The 22,431-nt window shown below is 34.8% G+C and overlaps 1 protein-coding gene across 1 annotated transcript in view; it reads right to left on the bottom strand.

Moving 5' to 3' along the window:
- Positions 1 to 16,683, bottom strand: part of CCDC73 (coiled-coil domain containing 73) — a 121,508-nt gene extending 104,825 nt beyond the window's left edge. The window contains exon 1 of the mRNA XM_025928706.2: positions 16,534 to 16,683. Coding sequence (XP_025784491.1) covers positions 16,534 to 16,671 — 138 coding nt within the window. The 5' untranslated portion in view covers positions 16,672 to 16,683. The remainder of the gene's footprint in view (positions 1 to 16,533) is intronic.
- Between the last annotated feature and the right edge of the window lie 5,748 nt (positions 16,684 to 22,431).

Raw genomic sequence — 22,431 nt, 5'->3', positions numbered from 1 at the left:
CACTGAACATCATATTCAATGATAAAAGACTGGATGGATGGATAGACAGACAAGGAAAGGGAAAGAGGAAAGAGAGGCAAAGAGAGAAGGAGAGAAAAAAAAAGAAAGGAGGAAACAATCAGAAGTAAAATTGTCTCTATTTATAAATAACATAATTGTATACAAAGAAAACCAAGGAATCCATAAAATATCTCCCAGAACTGATAACTGAATTCAACAAGGTCTCAGGATACAAGAGCAACACCTAAAGTATCAATCACGTTTCTATACACTAACAATAAAAATACAGAAAACAAAATTTAAAACACAACACGACTTATAATCACTCCAGAGAAAATGAAATACATAGGTGTGTACTTAAAGAACATGTTCAGGATCTGTATGCTGATAGATACAACAACATGGATGAATGAGAAGCCTTACCTAAAAGAGTACATACTGTATGATTCCATTTATATGAAATGTTAGGGGGAAAAAAAACTAATTGACTGTGGGAAAAAATCAAAAGAATGTTGCCTCTTGGGGAGGAAGTAAGGGTAGAACTGGCCTAAGTAGGGGCATAAAGGAATTTTCTGAATGGATAGAAACATTTTGTATCTTCATAAGAGTTTACATTATCAGATGTATGCATCTCACCAAACGTACAGTTAAGATTTGTGTCTTTAATTGTATGTAAATTTAAGGGAGGAAAAAGCTGTAAACAAATATTGAACTCCACTTAATGATACGCAGTCTGAAGTACTTGGAAGAACACCAATGTCTGCAATTTACTCTGAAATCACAAAAAATGAAGTTGAAAGAGGGATAAATTGATGGACAGACAGGTGACAAAGCAAGTAAAGTAATATGTTAATGGTGCTTGAGTGTTCACTGTCAAATTCTTTCAGTTTTGCTGTATGCTGGACAATTTCCACAATGAAATGTTTCAGAGAAATCAAAGAGAATGTTAACATAAAAATACATGTTTTTGTTATGAAATATTTTCCTTATGACTTTTTTTTTTTTATTTTACACAAACACACTTACTCATGCTATCGTATTCAAAGATAGGCTTTCACAAAAGTTGTCTCATTTATTTAAAATGCTTTCAGCAGCAAGGAGCAACAACAAACCCCAACTCACAATGGCTTACCTCATATGACAATGACTTTAAATGCAGAGTGCCTCTAAAACTGACTTTCAGTGGTTCAACAATATCATTTAGGACTACGATTCTGCTCATCTTTTCATCTTGCCATTATCTAAGTGATTTTCCTTAGGCTTTACATCCCGTGGCTGCTTTAACTGAAAGCATTATGGACAGAAAGGACATTAACCCGCAGTAGAAAAAGTGTAATCTCTTAATAAAAGAGTAACAGGTGGGGCACCTGGGTGGCTCAGTTGGTTGAACGTCTGACTTCAGCTTGGGTCATGATCTCTCGGTTTGTGGGTTTGAGCCCTGCGTTGGGCTCTGTGCTGTCAGCTCAGAGCCTGAATCCTACTTTGGATTCTGTGTCTCCTCTCTCTGCCCCTCCCCCACTTGTGCTGTGTCTCTCTCTGTCTCTCAAAAATAAATAAATGTAAAAAAGAAAAATTAAAAAAAAAAAAGAATAACGGGGGCGACTGGGTGGTTCAGTTGGTTAAACATCCAACTTCGTCTCAGGGCATGATCTCCTGGTTTATGAGTTCAAGCCCTGCATCTGGCTCTGTGCTAACAGCTCAGAGCCTGGAGCCTGCTTTGAATTCTGTGTCTCCCTCTCTCTCTTTGCTCCTACACCACTAGTGCTCTGTCTCTCAAAAATAAACATTAAAAAAAATAAAAATAAACTTTTCCCAGAAACTTTCAACACATCTTCTAATATCTCATTGGCCATAACCTGGTCACATGCCCACTCCTAAACCAGTCATTGGCAAGGGGAATACACTGGACCTTTATGTGTAGTTAAGATCAGTCAGGATCTCCCTGACTCACATTGGTGAAAGGTGGACCCTAAGACACAATCACAGTTCTTCCAACATGGAATAAGCAAGGGAATATATACCAATAGGGTATGCAGTGCAATAAACAAAGTGATGAGAAAATAGAAGCTCCTGCAAAATATGTTATCTATGGTCAGAACATACTGAAAAATAAAATAAGTATATATACATTTGTTTGGAGATGGGGTTCCTATTACATGTGTATCTTCCCAAAGCAGCTGGATTGAAAATGTGCAAGATACTGCTTTCTTCATGTGGGCCTGGTTATACACTTCTCTCTTAGTGGCTAAATGGGTTCTGTCATCTTACTGTTTACAATTTAGATATTGTTCTAAGCACTTTTTATATATTAATTAACTTAATCTTAGTTATAATTTTCTGAAGTAAGTACTCTTATTATCACCATTTTATAGAAGAGGAAACTGGGTTAGCAAGAGAATAAGTTATTTGCCTAAATTTACATAGCAGGTAAACATCAGAGTCAGTATTTGAACCTATATGATTTGTCTCCAGAGTCTCTTAAACATACCACTTTATTACCTTTAAGAGACTGTGGGTGGGGCGCCTGGGTGGCGCAGTCGGTTAAGCGTCCGACTTCAGCCAGGTCACGATCTCGCGGTCCGTGAGTTTGAGCCCCGCGTCAGGCTCTGGGCTGATGGCTCGGAGCCTGGAGGCTGTTTCCAATTCTGTGTCTCCCTCTCTCTCTGCCCCTCCCCCGTTCATGCTCTGTCTCTCTCTGTCCCCAAAATAAATAAACGTTGAAAAAAAAAAAATTAAAAAAAAAAAAAGAGACTGTGGGTACTGTTGGACAGCAGAATTTAATCTTCACGTCACACAGAAGTTAGCAAGACACTCAAGATCATATTACGTATTTTATTTTTAAGTTTATTTATTTTGAGAGAGAGAACACACAAGCAGGAAGGGCAGAGGGGAGAGGGAGAGGGAGAGGCAGAGGGAGAGGGAGAGGGACGGAGGGATGGAGGGAGGGAAAGAGAGAGAGAGAGAGAGAGAGAGAGAGAGAGAGAATCCCAAACAGGCTCCACACCAGCAGTGCAGAGCCCAACACAGGGCTCAAACTCACAAACTGTGAGATCATGACCTGAGCTGAAACAAGAGTCAGGTGGCTTAACTGAGCCACCCAGGTACCCCCATATTACCTATTTTATTTGGTAAAACATTATTAATTTGGTAGAACATTTCAAAATAACAACCAGAGATATTTGTTGAATGGAAAAGCAAAAAAATTTAAGAATTCCTACAAATATTCTCATATTAAATATTTTCTATTTCTTTGTAATAGAAATCTTTGTAATAGACTAAGTTGAATAACATGAAAACAGTAGCTTAAATTCTGATTAGGAAAGAAATTTTGTAAAATATGAACTTTTAAGCTATTCCATGCCTATTAGTGATATTTATCTCGAATACTTTGTAGCTAATCAAAGAGAGATTAGTATTTTATTAAACAACATGAGAAACTGAACAGGGCAATTTCGTAGGAGGTGGATTATGAGTCTGAAAACGAGAATAAAAGTACCCAGTTTGGGCTGCTTGGACATGTGCCTGCTGTATGTACTATGTCCCTAAATCTGTTCAGGGTCAAGAATTGAAGAGGCCTGACCAATACAGAGCACATCTTGTAAAACTACAGCCTGAAGCAAGCACTTTAAAAAAAGCATGACACTTTCTAAAGGTTATAAAGAGTAAATAAACCATCAAATTACTCCTCTTTTATTGTTTTTATAAAAACACTTAAATCCTTGTAGTCCTAAGGCAGATAATAAAAAATAAACACTTTTAAGGTTCTATATTCTTGGATACTTTATTGAAGTTACAGATGGGATTTTCTTACCAAATTTAATACATTTTTCTCATTGACAGTAAGAATTTTTATTAATAACTTTTGAGAGCTGCTTAAAGAATGAAAGATACAAATGAAAAGTTCCAATAAAAAGATACTTTTTAATTATAAATCATGAAGTTAAGTTAGAATCCTAATAGAGTAAAAGTGTATTATAATGTTACCTTTCAGTATTGTAGATAACACCCATTTTATCAGTTTTCCTGGTGTAGAGATATATATTCTACAAATCATTATAATTACAAACAGGTATGATTCTATTCACAACATAACTAATTTTATGGGGCACTAAAATGCTACTTAATGTTATTTACCACACACTATGCCATTAATTATACCCAGTTTTCCTTTACAATTTCCTTAGCAAATCATTGCTATTTTAGAAAACCCAAATTTCCACTGCCTTTTATTTATTGCTAATTTAAACTTCTAAGCTTTCCTTCTGTTCAGATATTTAATATATTTAATGTGTGCTTTCTCTCAACTCCCATACTTTCTTCAAAATTCTATTACATACATAATATATACTATGTGAGACTATAGTAATTAATTTGCATGGTATGTCATGATGATTAAATTTTAAATTCTCTTAGGGCAAGACTGAGTAGAGGTTTTTCAAAGGTTATCAAATGAATGCATATTTTAAAAGTAAAAGTTCTAGATAGAGATCTGTTTATCCTCATTGTATAGATGATTTGGCTGAGAAATATATTTTGTTCTGGGGCACTTGAGTGGCTCAGTTGGCTAAGCATCTGGCTCTTGATTTTGGCTCAGGTCAGATCTCATGGTTCATGAGTTGGAGCCCCACCCTGGGCTCCACACTGATAAGGCAGAGCCTGTTTGGGATTCTCTCTCTCCCTCTCTCTCTGCCCCTCCCCTACTCTCTCTCTCTTTCTCTCTCAAAATAAATACATTTTCAAAAAGAAATAATTTTGTTTAAAAACTTTCAACTCACTTCCTATTTTTAGAATCTAATAGATTTCATATTATTAAAGTCTAGATTTCTAGTTTCTCTTCAATAATTAGAAGAAATGATAGTACAGAGCCCATTTTTCTATATGGCAACACATTTTGGGAGCTGAACGACAAATATAGGTTAAACTGAAGACAGAGCTTCTCTACTTCAACACAATTCCTGCCCTATTGGTATCACATATCAACTATCTAAAGGAAGCTGAATTTGTGACCCCTCTGCTATAGATTCATCTCTATAATCTGGTAAGAGAATCACAAGAATTGTTGTCTAACTTCTAAAAAACATACATTATGGATTCAATATAAATTTATCTGTTGACTCAGATTATTTATTTAAAGATCATTATTTTATGGGCACCTGGGTGGCTAAGTAAGTTAAGTGTCTGACTCTTGGTTTTGGCTCAGGTCATAATCTCATGGTTTGTGGGATCAAGCCCCACATAAAGCCTGCTTGGGATTTTCTCCCTCTCTCTCTCTCTGCTCCCCACCCCCAAAATAAATAAACTTAAAAAAAAGATCATTAATTTAAAACATTCGAACTTTTAAAAAATATCATCACTTATGTACCTTTTTGGTTTTATCCTTGTAGTATCTAGTCAAAATACAGTTTCTCAAAGTTACTTAAGTCAACTTCTTTTCTCACCCATTTCTTTCCCTGAAGTGATGTCATATGTTAGTGAAACAGTTACATATATTTTCACAGTCTGCATTCCATCTTGGAATTCTTCTGAATCCTGACTGAATTTTTGCATACTGTATAGTATTTATGCATACTGTATAGTATCACTGTTTGTGGTGTTAGTTTTACAGGTTTTGACAGATGTGTGGAGTAATGTTTCCACCACCACTTTACCATACAGAATGGTCTATCACTCCCAAAAATTCTCTTATGCATTCCATTTATAGTCAATCCCTATCAACACCTGGTAACCACTGATTTGTTTTCATCCCTATAGTTTTGTCTCTTCCAGAATGTCATATAAATGCACTGGATAATACAACAGATTCTTGAATCTGGCTTCTTCCACTTAGAAAAAAATCATTTAAAATGTAATTCACTTAAGATTCACACTTTCATTTTGAAGATATTTTGGAAGAATAGAATTCTACGTTGTTAGTTATTCTTTTAGCACTTTAAATTCTCATTTGTCTTTTGGGCAGAATGATTTTTATTGAGAAGTCCACTACCAATTGTATTACTATGCCTTTGAAACTAATGGATATTTTACCACTTTGGGCTGCCTTTAAGATTTTCCGTTTGGTTTTTCAGTAGTCCTATGATACATCTGGGAGTGATTTCCTTTGTATTCATCACACTTGGGTTTTACAGAGTTTTCTAAATCTGCAGGTGGCATTTTACTATTATCTACTATCATCCAGTTCTCTAATTTTCTCTTCTGCTGTGTCTAAGGAGCTGTTAAATCTATGGGGTTCTTAATTTGGAGTATTGTATATTTTACTTACACAATTTCCATTTGATTATTTTTAAGATTTCAAGCCTCAGATAAAATTCTCCATCTCTTACCTTTTTTTCTCAATTCTAATTTCTTCAATGTATTAATTATAATATAAATTTCCTTTTCTATTTAAAATGCCCATTTTCTATTTAAATTCTAATATCCAAATCACATATTGTTTTTTATTGTCTGGTTTTTATATTGGTGTTAACAGATAACATAGTATCTCATGGCATGGCAAATACTTTATATAATGATAAAAAATTTTATTTTTTTATTTATTTAAAAAATTTTTAATGTTTTATTTATTCTTGAGAGAGAGAGAGAGAGAGAGCAGGAGTGAGGGAGGGGCACAGTGAGAGAGGGACACAGAATCCGAAGCAGACTCCAGGCTCTGAGATGTCAGCACAGAGCCCGACATGGGGCTCACAAACTATGAAATCATGACTTGAACCGAAGTCAGATGCTCAACTGACTGAGCTACCCAGGCGCCCTGATAAAAAAAATTTTTTTTAATGTTTATTTATTTTTGAGAGAGAGGGAGAGTGTGTGAGTGGAGAAGAAGTAGACAGAGAGGGAGACACAGAACCTGAAGCAGGCTCCAGGCTCTGAGCTATCAGCAGAGAGCCTGACGTGGGATTTGAACTCACATACCACGAGATCATGACCCGAGCTGAAGTCGGGTTAACCAACTGAGCCACCCAGGCACCCCTATGATGTTATATCTTTTACTGTAAAACAGCCTCAAATTACACAATGGGTACAAGAACACTATAAAGAACTTTTACTCTTCTGAAATAACCATAGTTAATGGTTAAATATATATCCTTCCAGAACTGCTTTCTGTGACTATACATTTACTTTTATTTTTAAAAAACAACTTGCATTTTTCACTTAATGATATACAAGCAGCCCTAAAAATTCCAATACACACAAATTTCAGTTGCCTTATTTGGTCAAACACCACCAGTTCCCCAGCAACATGGTTCAAATTTCAGTTGAACAAGACTGTGAGTAATTGCACAAACTTCACTGCTAACTCTTCAATCCACAAACTGCTTCTAAATAACAGATCATGATCCGTGATCAATCATGTCACTTATCTCACAGTCTGTCAATGACTAGTCATGTGTGTCTGTTATTCAGTCTATGCCAAGACAGTAAAGCATGTAAGGTGTTTTCCTTTCTTGTCTCCTAGTGATAAATCCACATAACATTTTATAAAAACAGATAATCCAAAAAGGGAATTAGCCAAAAAAACGGAAGTGCAGAAAAAGAAAAAAGAGAATAACATTGGAAGTAAAATTCAAATAAAATATAAATGGAGTTACAGAATAGCTACATTGTCAGTCCATCAATGGGATATATTAATAAACTTACAATAATTATAATATAGTTACATATCTAATAAAGGAATGTGATTCATATTGTCCTGTAAGTTTTATTATAATTTGAGCAAAAATATAATATGGTATGTTTTAAATTTTTAAAACATACTGTAAAATTCACACTTAATACTTTCAATAGAAGAGAATACTCTGAAAGAGAAACATGAAAATACACATAAGTTAATTCTGACTGCAGTGATATCTTATATATTAATTATTAACCTTTGGTTATGTAAGACTACTTTGGTTTCATATAGTTTATTCTTAATACTTTTCATTTGGGTTGTGAATGTTCATTTCTTGCTAATTTTTCAAAATAAAATTAGATTTGTCAACCCAGTAATATTCTCCAAAAAAAAAAAGCAGTTTAAAACATTTTTAAAAATTAACATTTTATTCATCTTTTATTCCTCCATGGAAAGGTGAAATTTTATGGTACTATATATGTACCTTTAGAAAATCTCTATGGTCAATTGGCCAGTTTGCAATACTATTTTTGTGCTCCTTTCCTTTTGGTAGACACAAAATTCAATATGATCATATACCTCTCTATTTTTACTTTGACTTCAGTCTTATTGAGAAAGACTATCTGATAGATACCTGAGCTGAATTCCATTTTTGTGCTTTTATATTTTACTGAATGATTAGCTGTAATTATTTCATGTGAAAAAATATTCAAATTTAAATGTAGAATATGTGTCAACCATTTGTGGAATTTTTCTTAAGTTTAAATATGTTCCTCTGGAAAGTTTTTAATAAAATTATTTCATACATCATTGCATATCCATTCAAATATATATATTATACATTCTAAATACTGGAATAAAAATCAGATTGCTATAAAAGGAGGGGGAGGAGAAGGAGGAATTGAAGGAGAAGGAGGAGGAGGAGGAGGAGGAGGAGGAGGAGGAGGAAGAGGAAGAGGAGGGGGAGGAGGAGGAGGAGGAGAAGGGGGAGGAGGAGGAGGAGAAGGGGGAGGAGGAGGAGGAGAAGGGGGAGGAGGAGGAGGAGAAGGGGGAGGAGGAGGAGGAGGAGGAGAAGGAGAATAGCTGACCATAATAATGTTAACACTACTGCCATTTGAGAGACCCTAGAAACGAAGCCAGAGGAACAAAGATAGACATATCAACATAAATGAAAAGTGACTGTGGAAGGAAACTGAGTGTGATAAAAAGGATGAAGATGTCCCAGAATTAGTAATGCCAGCAAAAATAGCACATTGAAGGAGTTCTCAAAGATATGTGACAATGTTGAAAATGCAAAAGGTAAAAGATGGGAAGCTGATCCAAACCTGAACAGGAGTATTATAATTTGCAAAGGCAGAGAAATAATGCTAACTCCATATTGTGAGTGACACAACAATAAGGTAAGCACTGTCCAAGTTATCATGATCAGTTTTTCACACAGAAATAAAACACTTTAATCCTCAATGTATCTAATGTTTTAAATTATAGTATACTAGGAGCGCCTGGGTGGCGCAGTCAGTTAAGCGTCCGACTTCGACTTCAGCCAGGTCACGATCTCGCGGTCCGTGAGTTCGAGCCCCACGTCAGGCTCTGGGCTGATGGCTCGGAGCCTGGAGCCTGTTTCCAATTCTGTGTCTCCCTCTCTCTCTGCCCCTCCCCCGTTCATGCTCTGTCTCTCTCTGTCCCAAAAATAAATAAAAACGTTGAAAAAAAATTAAAAAAAAAATTATAGTATACTAAATATTTTTTTTCATTTTTCTTTATTTATAATAGAAGAGAGTATATAATGTTTCCAAAAATATTTTTAAGTCACAGAAAAATCACAAATTTTAATTTTTTTTTTAAGAAAAAAATTTTTGCTTGCAGGGTCATTTTTATGGTCCTACACTACCATGTACCATCTACATCTCCCATGTTAGTGCGTATGTACCTACCTTACTCTTTTTAAGAGCTACATAATATTCTACATATCTGATTCAGTCACTAATTCTGCATATCAAACCCTAAAACTTAGTGATTTAAAATAACAATTTATTGGGGTGCCTGGGTGGCTCAGTCAGTTAAGCATCTGACTCTTGGTTCTGGCTCAGGTCATCATCTTGCAGTTTGTGAGTTCGAGCCCTACATCGGGCTCCGTGCTCACGGTACAGAGCCTGCTTGGGATTCTTTCTCCCTCCCTCTCTGCCCCTCCCCTGCTCACTCATTCTCTCTCTCAATCTCAAAATAAATGCATAAACTTGAAAAAAATTTTAAATAACAATTTATTAAGCCTCACAATTCTATACATTGAGCTCAGACAGTTCTTCCGCTTCACGTAATATGGATCAGGTTACTCATGCAGAGGCATTTAATTGGTAGCTTGGCTGGGGCTGCAATGATCATAATGTTCTCCCACTCCAGTGTCTCTCCTCATGTACCTTCCATCATTAAATAATCTGTTCTGACTTTACGGCATGGCAACTGACTTCCAAAAGGGTATCTTCCAAGAGAACAAGCTCTAATGTACTCATCAAGCCTCTGGTTTGTTTCATGCTTATGAATGTATCGTTTGCCAAAGCAAGTCACATGACCAGGACTAAGATAATATGGGAGTAATCTACTCAAGGGTATGAATACCAAGAAGTATCATTTATTGAAAGTCACTAATGTAATAGTATCACTTATTTACCCTCTGTTAGTAGACATTTATACTGTTTATAATTTTTCCCATTAAAACACTATAGGATATTATTGTAAAAAATCTTTACCCAATTAAGCCCAAACAAGATATTATCCTAGATAAAAGTATAAATTCTTCATACTTAACAATCAGGAAATTCTACATTTTAAATTTAGAGAGAAGTCAATTTCTATTTATCATATGTACTAATTCATATCAGTAAAGAAAGGATAGAATAATACTCCTAAAAAATCTTGCCAACACTGGGGATTGTTCATCTTTTTTATGTATTTTCAATAATTTGCATTTATTTTATTAATAGTAAAGTTAAGCATATTTTTGTATATTTTATGATTATTTATGTTTTTACTTTTTATTTTTCTATTGTGGTATTTTTGATTTGTATGTTTGTAAGTAAGATATTGATCCTTTCTTCAATTTTGCATGATGCTAATATCTTCTCTCAACCACTGGTTTTTAAACTTTATTTATGGCAGATTTTATCCCACAGAAGCTAATAATTTGTATGTCATCATATCTAGCCATTTTTTCTTTCAGGTAAGCTAATCTCTATTCCTTAGACTATAAAATTTATGTCTTATATTTTCTAGCATACATATACTTTTCTTGGCATTTTACTTTTTCTCCAAAAGTTATTTTTGCATGTGAAGTATTACGAATTATCCAAATGTCATTTATTGACTGACTATCCTTCTTTTCTCCCACTTGATTTATTCTTTAACTGATTTACTTATTCCTACAACAGCATCACATTTTTAATTATTATAGTAGAGCATGTTTTAAATATCTAATAAAGCAAGTAGCACTTCATTCTTATCTTTTGAAAAGGTTCTTGTCTTGTCACACTTTTTTATTTTTCCAGTTTCATTGAGATATAACTGACATATAATGATGTATCAGCTTAAGGTGTACAAGGCAATGATCTACATACATTTTTCTTATGTATATAACTTTAGAATCATCCTGTCAAATTCTGAAAAACATCCCACTGGGTTTTGATTGACATTACTTTAAATTTTTAGATGCTATCTTTATCTGTTCAATCTGCTAAAACAAAATACCACAGACTGGGTGGCTTATAAAAAACAGAAATTTATTTCTCACAGTACTGGAACCTAGAAGTCTGAGATCCGGGTGCCCACATGATCAGGTTCTGTTTCTGATGAGAGGTGCTCCCCCGTTCATAACCTCACATTGTATAAAGGGCTAGGGAACTCTGTTAGGGCACTAGCCCCATTTATGAAGGCTCTATCCCTCCTGACTTAATCACCTCACAAAGACCCTACCTCCTAATACCCTCATACTGGACATTAGGTTTCAACATTTGAATTTTGGAGGACACAAATATTCAGACCATAGCAGATTCTTTTTTTTTTTTTTAATGTTTGTTTATTTTTGAGAGTGGGGGTAGGGGCAGAGAGAGATGGAGACACAGAATCTGAAGCAGGCTCTAGGCTCTGAGCTATCAGCACAGAACCTGACATAGAGCTCAAGCCCACAAACCATGAGACCATGACCTAAGCAGACGTCAGACGTTCAACCAACTGAACACCCAGGCTCCCATAGCAGATTCTTTGAAGGAACCACAGAAATGAAAAATATAGTTATTGAAATTTAAAACTCTAAGCAATTAGCTAGCAAGTAAAAACATCTGAAGAGATAATTAGGAAACAACAAAATGAATTACACAGAATGCAATAGAGAGGCAAATAGATAAAAAAACATAAAAGAGTTAAGAATCATAAAAGATAAAATGATGTGGTCCAGTATGCTATCTAATGGGAGTTCCAGAAGAAGACAACAGAAGATAGGGGAGACGCAGTACTCAAAAAGATCATGGGTGAAAATTTTCCTAAGATTCAGGAACCAAAATGAGTCTCACAAAATGTAAATAAATTCTCCCCTAGACTCATTAAAACTGGAGCCAAATAAAGGGGAAAAGAAGCTCTAATGAGCAAATAGAAAGAAACAGAGGGGCAATTAAATGAACATCAACTTTCTCAACTACAACAAAAGAATTCAATAATCTCTTTAAAATATTGACAGAACATAAATGGCAATCTACAAATCCACGGCAAAATAAAGACATTTGAGGGAGAAAGGAAAGAGAAAAGAAAGCCTTGAGTTTACTATTAACAGACCTGTCAGTATTAAAACTAATTAGAAAAATGTAGATTAGCTGGGCCAGTTTCTGGAATACACAGAAGACAGCATCAACATTTTTACCAGGATAAAGCTTCAGAGACAGCTAAAACCTAAAATTATTCTTTCTTTACAGCTATTTGCAATATCAAATTGAAGATAATTTATGATTACATATTTTCTTTCTACTATTTGGGATGATACATTTCTTTCTACTATTTGGGATGATACAAACCCTATTTCTATTGATTTGCTGATTATCCTGAAAACTTTAATATGCCTACATAACTAAACAAAGTCTACAGCTGGTCAATGTCTTATTTCCTAAACAATACAAGGACCTAACAATCAATTCCATCCAAGCGCATTAAAAATTGTAGTTCAGTATTTTAGTTCTCCCTTTTTTAGCTTTACAAATTAAATACAATTATTACCTTTAATTGCATATTTTTTGCTTTCTTTTTAAAATGCTAAACAAAAATATTTCTTCAGACTACCATGGGGAAATATTAAAATTTTTCAATGAAGACTGAAGAGAGCAGAAAGGGCATGTGAGGTAATCAACATCCCATAAATAGTTCCCAAATAAGATCTCTTGCTTAGTATGTCATACATGCCTCCCAAAATCTTGTACAAAAATATTCCCATAGCTTTATTCATAATAGCCAACAACTAGTAACCACCTAAGTAACCAACAGATGGACCAACTGTATTACATTTATACAACGGAATAGTATTCTGCTATAAAAAGGAAAATCTACTGATATGTACAACACAAATTCATCTTTAAAATATTATACTGTGAATAAAAATAAAATAAATAAAATGTTATACTGCATAAATAAGCCTTATACATAAGAACATACATTATAATGATTCCTTTTACATTAATTTCTGGAACAAAGATAAACTAATCCATGGTGGAAAAAACTGGAACAACAGTTGACTCTGGATGGATAAGGATGAGGAATAAGTGACAAAGGACATGAAGCAACTTTCTGGGGGAGTTAGTAATGTTCTATATCTTGACAAAGAATCAGATGACATTTGTTAAAACTCATGAAATGGTGCAGTTAAGAACTATACACTTCATTGCACAGTTGACCTTTGAACATGAAGGTTAGGGGCACCAACCCCAGCACAGTTGAAAATCTACATATAACTTTCCACTACCCCAAAACGACTACTGACAGTCTACTACTGACCAAAAGCCTTACCAATAACATAAACACTTTATTAACACATATTTTGTTTGTAACATGTGTTATATACTGTATTCTTCCAATAGTTAGCTAGAGAAAAAAATGTTAAGAAATTTATAAGACAAATAGGTTTACAGCATTGTACTGTATTTATTGAAAAAAAACTGCATATAAGTGTACTTGTGCAGTTCAAACCCATGTTCAAGGTCAACTGTATATACACCTTATATTAAAAGAAAAATACATAAATGCTGAACTTCAGTTAATGATATACAAACTAAAGAATACTTATTTCAAACTTGCATGGAAATGCATCAAAAAAATGAGACCAATGATAGAAGAATATATATGAGACCAAGAGTAGAATCTGGGCAGTGAGTGTATTAGATTCCCATTACTGCTGTAACCAACTACAGCATATTTTTTGGCTTAAAACAGCACATATTTATTCTATTACAGTTTGGGAAATCAGAAGTCTGATATGTTCTTAACTAAAATCAAGATATTGTCTGGACTGCAGAGCTTCTGAAGTCTCCACAGAAAAATTCCTTGCCTCTTCGAGCTTCCACCTGCATTCCTTGACTCATGGCTTCCTTCTGCCATCTTCCAAGGCAGCAGCATAACACCTTCAAATCTCTTTCTGACCGTGCCCCTACTTCTGTCATCACATCTTTTTCTCTGATATTGATTATCCTGCTTCTTATTCTAAACCTTTGTGAAGACATTGGGCCCACCTGAATAATCTAGCCAATCCCTCCATCTCAAAATTCATAATTTTATCACATCTGCAAAATCCCTTTTGCCATGTAAGGTCACATATTCAAAGGTTCTCAGGATTAGGATGTGGACATCAGTGGGATACCATTATTCTACCTACCATGGTGGGTATATGGGTGTTTACTATGCAATTCTTTCACCATTTATGTATTTTTAAAATTTTCCTAATAAAATATGAGGGAAAAGTTAAAATCCAGCAATAAGGATAAAGTGTTGCCACCATACTAAATCAACATGTATCTTCTTCCAATAAAAAGGAGGAATTTTTCCCCTTCTTACAAATAAAGTTCTTTCAATAAAGAATGTTATTAAAAGTCGTATTTACTGGGGTGCCTAGGTGGCTCAGTTGGTTCAGCATCAACTTTGGCTCAGGTCACGATCTTAATGGTTCCTGAGTTAGAGCCCCACATCAGGCTCCATGCTGTCATGGTTCCTGAGTTTGAGTCCCGCATCAGGCTCACTGCTATCAGCATGGAGCCTGCTTTGGATCCTCTGTCCCCATCTCTGACCCTCCCCCCACCCTCTCTCTCAAAAATAAATACAACATTTTTTTTAAGTAGTATTTAGTTCTGCATTTAGCTATTAAAAACACCATTTCTATTGCTACCCTGAAATTTTCAAAAGATTTTTAAGGGAAGTTTATTTTTTTTTAAATGGAAATAGAAACAGACCAAACATAATGCTTAGAACATAGTAAAACATGAATATGAGGTTTTAAATTGTTACCTAGTGTTGCTTTAACTTAGAAAAGATACCACTTTAAGCTACTTTTACAAAAATCACTTTTTAATGCTTATCCAACACACCCTTTTTAAGCAGGATTTCTTCTTTATTAAATAGGCTTTTGTTATACAGATAATAAATAGCTTTTATATAGGATGATCATGGTAATTAAATTTTCTTAATATAACAAATTGCAATATTTTTAAATCCTAGAACAAAGTTCACATAATAAAAATGTTGTTTCAGATCTTTTCTCACAGCTCATTTTCAAGAAATCACCAAATTCTATTGATTCTCCTTCCTGTCTCTCCTGTTCTATCTTCACAGTTATATATAAATCCTAATGACCTCATCCCTAGATTATAACAATTTTATAATTTATTTTCTTCTCTCCAAAATTGTACCAACTCCAATCTATCTTACAGAGAGTTAACAACATATGCTTCAAATTTAGACACAGAGAGTCTCAGAAATGTAATGCTTTTAACAATACATATCTGCTGAAACCAAACATCTTTTACAATTTTATGCAGATATGCATGTGTCCCTTGGAAACAGCACTCCTGTACCCTTTGGGTAAATACCTACTAGTGCAATTGCTGGATCCTAGAGTAGTTCTATTTTTAGTTTTTTGAGGAACCTCCATACTGTTCTCCAGAGTGACTTCACAAGTTTGCATTCCCACCAGCAGTGCAAGAGGGTTCCCCTTTCTCCACATCCTTGCCAGCACCTGTTGTTTCTTGCGTTGTTAATTTTAGCCATTCTGGCAGGTGTGCAGCGGTAGCTCATCGTGGTTTTGATTTGTATTTCCCTAATGAGGACTAATGTTGAACATCTTTTCATGTGTCTGGTAGACATCTGATGTCTTCTTTGGAAAAGTATCTATTCATGTCTTCTGCCCATTTCTTAACAGGGTTGTCTGTTTTTCAAGTGTTAAGTTTGGTAAGTTCTTTATAAATTTTGGATACTAACCCTTTATCAGATATGTCCTTTGCCAATATCTTCGTGAGCTGTATTGTGAGATCTTGGGGTGCCTGGGTGGCTCAGTTGGTTAAGGGTCCAAATCTTGATTTTGGCTCAAGTCATGATCTCACAGTTCATTAGTTCGAACCCCACACTGGGCTCTGCACTGCGAGTGCAGAGCCTGCTTGGGATTCTATCTCCCTCCCTCTGTCCCTCCCATGATTGTGCATGTGCTCACTCTCTCTCTCTCTCAAAATAAATAAGTAAACTTTAAAAAAAGAACCGTAAGATCATGACCTAAGAAGAAATCAAGAGTCAGATGCTTAACCAACTGAGCCACCCAGGAGCCTCAATCCTACTTCTGAAACCAATAGTGTACTGTATATTAACTAAAATATAAATAATAAAAAAATTTTAAAGCATTATAAAAATGAGCTTACCCTTCTCATACGTAATTCTTCTAATGCTTCCAGCAAACTTGTTTTGAAATCTAATAGCTGAATAGAAAACATGGTCTCTGAAGAACTTTGAAGAGCAAAGGTAGAGGATGATGAATCAGTCTTAAAATGATTGTCCATATTAACATTTACTTCCTGTAATATAAAAAGGTTTTAACTGAAAAAAATCATTTATCTAGGTTTTTCAAGCAAAAGTACATTTACCATAAAGATATAACCACCTGTATCCCATAATACTTCAGGTTTAGCACTGAATAACAGTTTTGTCATCAATACTATTCTAATCTTGACACCACTTGTGTTTTGTGATGCATCCATAGTTTCTGTGGCTGAGGCTTTTTATGTTACCTTAGTACCTGCACAAACTAAATTTTCTTCCCCTAAACACCACATCTTAAAAGCTGGATTCCTAAATTGCAGACAAGGTGTGACCCTTCAGTAACTGCTTCATACCAAAGCTGCCAGACCATGTGCTTCCTAACTTTGCCTTGATATATCACATTTTGTAAGGATGCTATGAATACTAATAGTATTTCAATCTTTAAACCCTACAGAGTTGAAAGAGAAAGAATGAAGTAACTGCCTTTTACTAAAAGCCAAGACTTAAATATCTTTCTCAGTATGAGTCAGGCTACAAGAAACTTCTCTTTTCAACTTTTCATAATAATAAATATCAATTCACAGGTAGTTGGAAAGAAATGTAGAGGGTGTCCATACACCACTCAGCCTCTTCCAATGTTAAGATCTTGCATATTAATAGAGTACACTATAAAAACTGTATATCTGACTTTGGTACAATACACAGAACTTATAAAATTCTTCCACCTGTACATTCACTCATTTGTGTGTGGGCGTGTGTATAATTCTGTGCAAGTTTATTTTATGTATAGCTTCATGTAGCTACCACCACAATCAAAATACAGTACTGTACCATCAACAGTAGCTCCCTCATGCAGCTTGTTTCCATATCCACTACACTACTCTGTTCTCTATTTCTATAATTGTTTATTTCAACAGCATTATACACAAAATGGAATCCTACATCACGTAACCTATTAAGATTGAATTTTGTTCAGGGGTGCCTCACTGGTTCAGTCAGTAGGGTATGTGACTCAGTCTCAGGGTTGTGAGTTCAAGCCCTGCGTTGGGTGTAAAGATTACTTTGAAAAATCAATGAATCAATCAATCTCATCTAATTTTTAAAAAAAAGACTAGATTTTGTTCACTCATGATAATTACCTTGAGGTTCATCCAAGCTGTTGTATCAACAGTTCACTCTTTATATTGCTGAGTAATATTCCATAGTATGGACATACTATGGTTTAACCATGCACTCACTGAAAGACATCTGAGTCATTTTCACTTTGGGCTTTTATGAATAAAGCTACCATGAACATTCATATACAAGTTTCTACATAAGTTTTCATTTCTTAGAGATAAATGTCCAAGAGAACAATTGCTGGGCTGAATGAATACAGTCCACTTTTAGCTGTGAAAGAAACTACCAAACTATTTTCCAGAATGGTAATACCATTTTACAGTCTCACTGGCAATGTATCAGTGATCCAGCTTCTCCAAATCCCACCAGTGGTGGTGTCATCACTATTTTTTTTATCCTAGCCATTCTGATAGGTATTATATTAGTAAGCATTATCTAAAGAAACAGAGCCAGTAGGATGTATATGTACAGAGAGAGAGAGAAAAAAATTCATTTTAAGGAACTGGATCATGTGATTGGGAGTCCAGCAAACCTGAAATCCTCTGGGCAGGACAGTAGGCTGAAGACCCAAAGAAGAGATGATATTTCAACTTGACCAAAGGCAGTCTCAAAGCAGACTTCCTTTAGGAACATGAGTTTTTCCTCTTAAGAACTTCTACTATTTGGATAGGAACACCCACATTATGGAGGATAATCTGCTTTACTGAAAGTCTACTGATTTAAATGTTGATCTCATCTAAAAATTACCTTCACAACAATGTCTAAACAGGTGTTTGACCAAATACATTTGATCAATGTATTTTCTTGTATTTTTTTAAAATTAACTTACCCTAGGGCACCTGGGTGGCTCATTTGGATAAGTGTCAGACTCTTGATTTCAGCTCAGGTGATGCTCTCATGGTTCATGAGTTCAAGCCTTGTGTCAGGCTCTAAGCTGACAGTGAAAAATCTGCTTGGGATTCTCTCTCTCTCTCTCTCTCTCTCTCTCTCTCTGTCTGCCCCTCCCCTACTCTCTCTCTCTCTCAAAATAAACGTTTAAAAATAATAAAATAAAATAAAAAAAATAAAATAAAATAAAATAAAATAAAACTGGCTTACCCTCATAGCCTAGCCAACTTGACACATAAAATTAACCATCACAGGTGTGCATGCAAGAAACTTTCTAAAAGGGAAATTTCCATTCCTGAAAACGATGGGCTACATTAGTTGGATAAACCCTCCAGCTAAAAACAATTACAATTTTGAATATTTTTAAACCTTCCTAAAAGTATCAAAGACCTAGCAAAACAGTAAAAAATTATAAATCCAAATTCTAAATTCTAAAAAGACCATGGGCCAAGAACTAAGCTAAACAGAGAAAGCCATGTTCATCCTGTGGGTATCTGCCAAATTGAGTAAAATTAAATAACAACACTGATGACCTCTGGTGTGAGAGACAGGGAGTGCAAACCTAGGGTCTGACAAAGTGTGAAGTCTAATAAGAGACCTATTATAGTAAACAGAATTCAGAAGAGTTAAACTCACTTAAGGTTGAAGCAAAAATAACCACCTTCTATAGGATAGCTGCCCAGGTGCCAAGTAGATAAAGCATAAAAGAGAAGAAAGGGAGGCGGAGATATGAAGTAAAAACTGTCTCATCCCAGAAAGTTGCCATTAACTTAATTTCAGATAAGTCTGTTAACAAAGGTGGTTTCATAGGACTGTGAAAGAAACCTCAACTTATGAATAGGATCTCAAATGTTTTCAAACTGGTAGTGCCCATAAGAATCTAGCAGAAGCAAATAAAAATTCTTTCTAGAGAAATGTAACTTTATTGTAGGTACTCAAGAAATCTTTAAAAATTATTTTTCAAGGACAATGAGCAGCACATAAAGATAATCAGGCATAGGACACAACACTGCATTATGAGAACAAGCAGAAAAAAATAGATAATAGAAACACACACACACATACTGCAGATTTTTCCATTATCACACAAAAGAACTTTAACACAGCTATGGTTACTATGTTTAAAGAAATAAAGTCAAGGTTGAAACTATTTGCGAAGAAGAGCAGATTTTTAAAATATCCCAGTATAATCTCTAGATAGAAAAAGTATATAATTGACAACTGACAACTCAATATGTTTGGCAAAGACCGTACATAGCTGAAGAGAGATTTAGCGTACTATAAAAAAGATTAAATACAATATCAAGGATGCAGCAAGAAAATATAAAAATGGAAACTACAGAAAAAAAGGTTAAAAAAGAATATAAAGTCAGAGGGTGTAACAGTTCCAGAAAGAAGAAGAGAGAAATAAAGAGACATAAACTATATTCTGAAGAAATAACAGCTGAGAATTTTCCAGAACTAAAGTAAACACCAAGTTTCAGATCAAGAAGATCAGTGAATCCAAAAATACTTCATTTGATTTAATCCTGACTGAAAAGAAAACAGCATATGAGATGCACTGAGAAACTGAAGAGAAAGGAGTCACCAACATCTTTGGTTCATGCAAGTCTCCATCCTTTAATACTGTTTTATTCTTTTTTATGCTTGCTTTCTAGTTCACTCCCAATCTTTACAGATCACCCCTAATGCTTTTGATATGCATCCTTAAATCTATAGTTATCCTTTTAACACACATAGTGTTATGTGTGTATTTAATTCACATAAATTCTATTATGCTATACAGGAAAAAAAAAAGAATTGTAGTGAATCCAAAATGTATTTTAAAAACCCATATCTACAGATATCACAGTCAAGTGACAGCAAAAATATGAAAAAAAGAAAATATATGAAAAAAATCTTAAAAGATTACAACTAAATCTCAAAGGACTTAAAGCATATAGATATTACCAAAACAAGGAAGCAAAGAAAATATGAGAATGAAAAATTACAGGCCAATATAGTTCACAAAGTAAATCCTAATTCTACACAAAATAATAGCATACTGAAAGTGACAACAGATAAAAATAATATATCATAACCATGTTGGGTTTCTCGCAGAAATCTGAAGTGTAACATTAAAAATCAATCATTATAATTCTCTACATTAAGATGGTAAAAGAAAAACAATTACATGATAATAAAGAAAAAGCATGTGAAAATACACAACTGCTCAAATATTAAAAAAGAAAACTCTCAGGGAGTTCCTGGCTGGCTCAGTCGGTAGAGCACGTGGCTCTTGATTTCAGGGTCATGAGTTCCAGCCCCACACTGGGTGTAGAGACTGCTTAAAGAAATAAACTTAAAAAAATAAAAAGCTCTCAGAAAACAATAAGCAAAAGAGAGCTTCCTTAATTTGGTCAGCAGAATCTATAAAAAAATGTTCAGCAACATCATACTTAACAGTGAAAAGTTGAAAGCATTCACCCTGAGATCAGGAATAAGGCAATTTTCAACATTTTATTAAAGGTAACACAATAAGAAAAAGAAATAAAAAGTACATAGACCAAAAAGCAAGAAATAAAACTATAATTAACTAATGAAATAACTGAGAATACAGGACATCTTTTTAAAACTACAGATTAAGGGGTGCCTGGATGGCTCAGTCAATTAAGCACCCAACTCTGGGTTTCAGCCTGGGTCATGATCTCATAGTTCATGAGTTCGAGCCCCACATTGGACTCTGTGCTGGCAGTGTGGGGTCTACTTGGGATTCTCAATCTCTCTCTCTCTTTCTCTCTCTCTCTCCCTCTCTCTCTACCCCTCCCCTGCTCACATCTCTCTCAAAATAAATAAATAAACTTAAAAAATAAATAAAACTACAGATTAAGTATTAGAATTAATAAGAGGATTTAACAAACCAGAAAGAAACAGAAACAATATACAATAAGTCAACTATATTCATATACACTAAGAAAAAAGCTTGGAAATAAAATTTAAAATAACATTTGTGGGGCACCTGGGTGGCTCAGTCAATTGAGCATCTGGCTTTTGATTTCAGCTCAGGTGACGGTCTCATGGTTCATGAGATCGAGCTCCGCATCAAGCTGTGTGCTGCCAACACAGAGCCTGCTTGGGATTCTCTCTCTCCCTCTCCCCCTTCCCCTACTCACGCATGTACTTGCTCGCTCTCTTTCTCAAATAAACATTTTTTTCAAAATCAAATCAATCAATAAAAAACATTTGCAACACTATAGCATTTATAACACTAGAGCAATCAAGACAGTGTGAAGATAATGCAGGAGAAGGAAACAGACCTATGAAATGCAACAGGAACATATATCCAGGGGTCTGGGTTCCTGTTGCATTTCACAGGTTGCATTTCAATTACATAATACTGAATGGTGAAAAGCTGAAAGTTTTTCCATTAAGATTAGGAACAAGACAAGGTTGCCAACTCTCACCTTTTATTCAACATAGTATTGGAAGTCCTACCCAGAACAATTAGGCAAGAAAAAGAAATAAAAGGTATCCAGATAGGAAAGGAAGAAGTAAAACTGTCACTATTTGCAGATGACACATATATATAAAACCCTAAAGACACGACCAAAAACATCATTAGAACTAATAATTCAGTAAATTTGTAGGATATAAAATCAACGTACAAAAATCCATTGCATTTCTATATGCTATAACCATCTACTAGAAAAAGAAATTAGGGGGCACCTGGGTGGCTCAGTCAGTTAAGCGTCCGACTTCGACTCAGGTCATGATCTCACAGTTCATGAGTTTGA

Source organism: Puma concolor, chromosome D1 (genome assembly GCF_028749965.1).
Source record: "Puma concolor isolate L17-30 chromosome D1, mPumCon1.1.hap2, whole genome shotgun sequence".
Classification (NCBI taxonomy): Eukaryota; Metazoa; Chordata; class Mammalia; order Carnivora; family Felidae; genus Puma; species Puma concolor.
Note: the sequence above shows the minus strand (reverse complement) of the source record. Positions and strands in the feature narration are given on the sequence as shown.